The sequence below is a fragment of the Cryptotermes secundus genome, unplaced genomic scaffold (genome assembly GCF_002891405.2).
Source record: "Cryptotermes secundus unplaced genomic scaffold, Csec_1.0 scaffold377, whole genome shotgun sequence".
Classification (NCBI taxonomy): Eukaryota; Metazoa; Arthropoda; class Insecta; order Blattodea; family Kalotermitidae; genus Cryptotermes; species Cryptotermes secundus.
Window position 1 is genome coordinate 416,868 of NW_019725418.1, and position 6,792 is coordinate 423,659.

The 6,792-nt window shown below is 40.2% G+C and overlaps 1 protein-coding gene across 5 annotated transcripts in view; it reads right to left on the bottom strand.

The window, feature by feature from the left end:
* Positions 1-6,792, bottom strand: part of LOC111863343 (zinc finger protein 60) — a 21,395-nt gene that overhangs the window by 8,273 nt on the left and 6,330 nt on the right. For all 5 annotated transcript variants that reach the window (XM_023849591.2, XM_023849590.2, XM_023849588.2 and 2 more), the window contains one exon: positions 510-2,098. In XM_023849591.2, coding sequence (XP_023705359.1) covers positions 510-2,098 — 1,589 coding nt within the window. The remainder of the gene's footprint in view (positions 1-509; positions 2,099-6,792) is intronic.

Here is a 6,792-nt window from a genome sequence, read left to right on the forward strand (position 1 = left end):
CTATCCTTGCAAGAGGCTGTGATGGTCCCATATTTTGTCTATACAACTGGCTCACAGATGGTGGTATGGCTGTCAGACTTATGCGCCAGCCATTCTTTGCCCCTAAGGAAGATTCCTAGTACTCATTTCTGTTAAGAGGCTGAGTTGACCCCAGGGCCCATTGTGCAGCTGGATGGTTTAGGTAAATTGAAAAAAAAAAAGAATCCACCTCATTAGGACACAAACCCATGACATTCCGGGTTGTAACATAATGCCTCAACCAAATACGCTACCATGTGCCCCTAGGTAGATTAGTGAATAATAAATTGGAAAGGATGTGATACAAAGTGGTCACAGTCCAAACTGAGGTACAATTTTGGCATCTGCTTGAAGGGGCTGAGTAAAACTCTGAAAACCTTAGAATAGTTAAGTGTTCCCACTGAGATTCAAACCTGTCACCTCCCAAATATAAATAAGAAGCATTACCAGTTCAGCTAACTTGCAAGCAGTATTCTGCCTTAGTTACTTACGTGTTATCTATTCTGGATTCACTATTTCCACAATAGCTCTGTAGTACTTCATACTGCTGAGCCACTTCACTCCCAGAAAATGAGCTGCCCCCTACGAACCGCATGTGATTTACTCCAGATCCGTTATTCCCAGAGTAAGCAGCTGAATTCAAGCCAGATTCACTGTTGCCTGAATAAGATGGAGAACTGTTTTCATGATAAGCTGGTGACTTCATTCCAAGTCCAGTGTTACCAGAATAAGATGAAGAACTAATCCCAGGTCCACTATTTACAGTGTAACTCTGTGAATTCAACATGTCTCTGCTGTTTGTGGGGTAAGGTTGTGAATTTACCACAGATCCTTTGTTGCCACAATAAGACAATGAAGGTCCATTGTTAGTAGAGTATGTCAAAGTATTTGTTCCAGATTCATTATTCCCAGGATAAGTGTGTACACTTATCCCAGAGCTATTACTGCCAGAATAAGCTAATGAATTTTCTTTTGGCCCATTCCCAGAATAAGTCTGTGGAGTTATTACGGATGCATCATTCCCATAATATGTTAGTGGCATCATTGTACGTCTATTCCCAGAGAATGTCAAGGAATTTATTCCCATTCCATCATTTCCAGAATAAGATGGATTTAACTCGGACTTATCACTTCCAGAGAAAGGCAGATAGTTTATACCAAGTACATTATTCCCAGGACACAGAGGTGAAGTATATCCTGGTCTATTATACACAGGGTAAGATGCTGAATTTATGCTACTGTTCCCAGAGTAAGCAGATGAATGTATCCCAAGTTCACTATTCCCAAGATAAACTGATGGATTAATTCCCGCACCAGAGTAAATTGATGGATTTATTCCAGATCTGTTACTTTCACCACACACATGTGGCTCTGGATGTGGTCCGTTCATTCCAGAGCAAGATGGTGGATTTACTGCAGACACATTATCCCTAGAGTAAGCAACTGGATTTATCTCACATCTGTTATTTTCAGATATCCGTACACCATTTTCAGAGAATGTTGGTAAGTTTACTTCTGTCCCACTGTTTCCAGACAACACCGGCAATTTTGTCCCAGATCTTTCTCTTTCCCAGAATGTCAACGTACTCACTTTAGAATCATTTTTTCCCGCATGCTTTTGCAGACACAGGTCACTTTCATCTTTCCCACTGTTAGTTTTTGATTTTATGATGGGCCCTTTATTTTTATCACTCACAGCTAATGATAGTAGATCTAGAGCATTATCATCATTGCCTGGAAATGTTAAGATCACATTTGGATCACACTCAACTGTCACTACTTCACTTTTCACCACAGATCTATTGTTCGCTGTGTTTCGTTCTTCAATCACAACATCCAGCTGGCCAGGTATTGAGGATTTGGACAGCAAACCATCAAACCTGGCACTATCTTCCTCGAATTTATACTGTTTCTTTGGAGGCTCTGAATAGGATGAGTCATCAACTTGACAGTGTGCATTGCAACTATCAGGAAATATTGATCTACCACAATCATTTGACTCTCCTGTTACTCTTCTGTCAAATTCTCTATTCACATTACTTTGTTCTCTCTTCTTTTTATTAGCCTTGTCAGAATACACCTGAAAGCATATAATATACTTTGTAAGATTTCAGGTTTTCATAGTGGTGACTATGAAGAATGCTGTCTTCTGGGATGTTGCACAGTGTAGATCTTGTGTGAACCGATATTTTGGAGGAACATATCACCTCCATCTTCAGGGTACAAAAATTTGTGAGCAAGGAACCAGTGATAGCAGGTGGCTGCCAACTGAAAATGGAGACAATACAGTCCTCTGAAACATCAGTTCACACAAGATGTACATAGTGCCACATCCCAGAAGATGGCATTCTTCATATATTTCTTTCTATTCTGCATTTCAAAAGCAAGATACATACACAATGCATCAGGGATCTATTTTCAGATAGAGTTTTTCTACACAGAATAGGAAAGTGAAAAACATTTGACAATATTTGTGTCATTTGGGTGTCCTTTATATCATTGAAAACATAATTTAAAAGGGGTGGGGATATATTAAAAATAGTCAAAGCTGTGAATTTACAGAACACAATGAACTGGATTCAATCACTACACTGTAATGATCTTCAACTGCTGACAAACATGAAGCTTACATCTGCAAAAAGAATACGTATGATTTGTAACAGTACCACAGAGACAAAATAGAAAGGGATGACTGGCCACCCTTGCACCTGACAACATTGCTAAAGGAGAGACAAACATGACTCATGTTGTTTATAAAGATTAATATTTATGACTTAAAATATTTTTCAACATTCTTTTTCCAGACCTATACAAGTAGGTAAGCAAATGGGGGGAGGGGGAATCTAGATTAACAAGTGAGAAAACTTTTGGTATAACATTGTCTAAAACTGAAATAGATCTTCACTTACTGACTCAATGTTACTTTCCCCTAAAAGAAATAACTCTTTGAAACATTTACAGCTGTGATCTACTCTTGTGTGATGGATGGCCAGCCAAGAAGGGCAAGACATCTCAGGCACTTGCTTAGCGTACAACTAGTGACAAGTATACAGAGTGTAAATAAATACAGAGTGTCCCAGGTGTTTGGTGCCATACTTCAGGAGCATACTGAGGGTTCCCTACAGAACAACTCTGAAATAGGAACCCATGTCCACAAACATAAAATAGCAGCATTAGGGCGGCATTTAATAACATTTGGTTTAAACTTGGCGCCTCAATGTTGAAGAGCGTGCAGAGGCATATTACCCCCTCCAAACTCTTTAAGACTCACCTGCTAGAGTAGATGTTGGAATTGGCACCCTCCATTTTCAATGCATGCGTTACGTCGACGAAAGAAACTTTGGCACACCCTTTCAAATATTCCAGATGTCTCATGGATCATGTCACATGCAACAGGTATTCTGGTCAACAGCTCGAATTCCTTATCCACAGGCGTGTCGTAGATCAGGCTTTTTCACATGGCCCCAGACAAAATAGTCCAGAGGTGTCAAGTCTAGGCAGTGGGGTGGCCAAGGCACTCAACCTCCTTTTCCTATCCAATGACCATGAAAAGCAGCATCCAGGTAGTCTCGTGATACAATGCTGAAGTGTGCCGGCACTCTGTCATGCTGTATCCACATTTGCCTCCACACAATCAGTGGCACATCTTCTAGCAAAGTTAGAAGGATACGTTCCAGGAACACCTTGTAAAAGGGCCCCTTAAGTCGTGGTGATAGGGGGAAAGGCCCAATCAAGTGATCGCCAATGATGCCTGCCCAGACACTTACAGAAAATTGCACCTGGTGGTAACCATCTACAGTAATGTTGGGGTTTTCGTTAGGCAAAACGTGTCTGTTTCGACAGTTGAACCAGCCATCATTTGTAAACTGAGCTTCGTCTGTGAATAACACGTGATTCAAGAAGTTGGGCTGATGTAAACACTGGTTCAGTATCCACTGACAAAATTGAACTTGTCGTACGAAGTCAGCTGGACCTACATTGTGTACTCGCGATGGATGATACAGATAAAGTTGTTGGTCATGCAGGATCCTACAAACACTTGATTTTGATGTCCCCACAATCTTGGAAATGGCACGAGTACTGATGGATGGCTGTTCCTCTATGCAATGCAGTTCGACATTGAGGCGCCAAGTTTAAATGAAATGATTTTAAATGCCACCCTAGTGCTGCTATTTTACGTTTGCGGACATGGGATCCTATTTCAAAGTTATTCAATAGGGAACCCTCAGTACACTCCTGAAGTATGACACCAAACTCCTGGGACATTCTGCATATGTTACAATGCTCTGTGGTAGATAGATGGGTTCAATGTGACCATATTTTGTTCATGCATCCATGTTCGGAAACGCTTTGTTTACAAGCTAAGGCCTCTGAAATGTGAAGGAGGACCTTTACCAAGGACAGCATTTTCAATTCCACAAACAGCCATGTATGGGCTCAAGAAAATCCTAAAGCAAAGCATATCTGAAGCTCCCAACACCGCTTCACCATCAATGTGTGGGCAGGAGTTATCAGTGACCATCTAATTGGACCTTACATCTGACCTCTGGAGCTTACTGGTGACATTTACCTAACATTTCTCCAAGATACCTTATCCAAGCTGCTGGAATTGGTGCCTTTGGAAGTATGTCGTGAAATGTGGTTCCAGCATGATGGTGCCCCAGCACACTGCACTAATGTTGCCCGTGAGTATTTGGATGAAACCTTTGGCAACAGATGGATTGGACGTGGAGGCCCACTAACGTGGTCCCCTTGCTCCCCTGACTTGACTCCATTGGATTTCTTTCTCTGGGGGTACATGTAAAGCCTGGTGTACAAGACTCCAGTAGAGACACAATATGATCTTGTGGCAAGAAATGCAGTAGCAGCTGGAACCATCCAGGAAATGCCGAGAATCTTTCAGTGAGCTCAGCATAACACAGCCAGGCAGTGCAGAACATGCAATGAAGTCAGCAGCTGCCATTTTGAGCAACTTTTATAATGTAAAACAATCATAACATCCATACAACTTAGGCATTCTCTTGGAAACTTTTGACCATTAGTGCCAAAAAGAAGGGTTTCCAGATATGGGTATATTAAGAAAATATGATCACACTGAAGCCATTTATCTACCACAGAGCGCTGTAATATATATTTATTTTCACCTTGTATATAACAATACACCGGACAAGAAATAAGCAGATTTGATCATAAATGTAAACAAACAACAATTATTAAAAACATATCACACATTTTAAGGAAAAGCAAAAATATCTTACCAAGAATGTCCAACTATATGCTCATGGATAACATGGTACACAACTTTAGATACCATGAAAGTTCCTTTCTATCATCTCTTTAACTGGAACTACCCTGCTCCATTAAATTTAAATGCAGCTGATAAGTGAATTAAGTCTTCTGCTAGGGAAAGGGACAGATTAATGTGGTAAACACATAACAGCAGTGTTGTCTTCTGTTGTGTATATTTGTTCTGTTTGTGTAATATTTCTTTTTTCTTGCAATGCATTATAAATATTATTGTAGTGCAAATATTCTTGAAGCTTACAACTCAAGAAAAATAAAGTTGTACCTATTATTTACATCTTTTATGGATATGGTTACTTTTAAATCATTCCTGAACAGTGACATAATAATGTTAACACCATTTTATTTGTTACAAATACCAATGGTAGGAAAAGAAAAGTGCAATAAAAATGACAAGAAGATGGTACAAATGAACTACTTGTACTGTGAACACACAGCTAAATGTTTATTTCTGATATTAAAACACATCACAGTTCTATAACATGGGTTCAGAATAACTGATGTATAAGGTTTTGCAATTGCAGTATGATACACACATTATGTTACAAAGTATATTCTTCTTCTGATTCTGAAAGCTATAACTTCAATTCACATTGAAAATTGCATTGACAAATGCATGTTCCTCTACTATTATAGACACTATGATGGGGTACCCAAAAGAAAGCGAACTAATTTCTTTGTGGGCAGAGCTTTTGTAGTACCATGTTTTGCCGCTATGAGCGCATAGAGCTAACATTCCTGAGTCGATAAGCCGACTACCGTTGCTTCAGAAGGTTAAGGACTAGTTTCGGCAGAGTTTATAGAGACAACTGTTTTGTGTGATCGTCGTTTTTGCAATGGCTGATTTTCGTGAACAGCGTGCGGTGGTGAAATTCTGCTTTTTGCTCGGGAAAAGTGGAACAGAAACTCTTGAAATGTTAAAAACGGCGTACAAGGGCGATGCTATGGGGAAAACTCAAGTGTTTGAGTGGTTTTCCCATTTCAAAAATGGTGAAATGTCAGTTGATGACAAACCTCATTCCGGTCGTCCTTCCATGGCCCGAACACATGAAAATGTTGAAAAAATTCGTCAAATCATCAAAGAAGATCGACGTCGGACCATTGAAGAAATTGTGGAGCTGTCGGGAGTGACTTGGAGCTCAGCGGCCAGATTTGTGGCAGTCGGGTGACTGGTTTTTCCATCATGACAATGCCCCTGCTCACACAGCCCTGTCTGTACGACAATTCTTGACCGAAAATGGTATGACCCCTGTTCCTCACCCTCCATACTCACCCGACCTTGCCCCGTGCGCCTTTCTTTTGTTTCCTCGAATGAAAAGAGACATGAAAGGAAAAAACGATGGAGGCGCTGTCAAGCATCTCAAAAGATGAATTTAGACAATGTTTTGAAAAATGGAATAAAAGACTAGACAAGTGTATTAGTGTAAGTGGAGAGTACTTTGAAGGGGATTGAAGGTTTCTGCTTAAAAT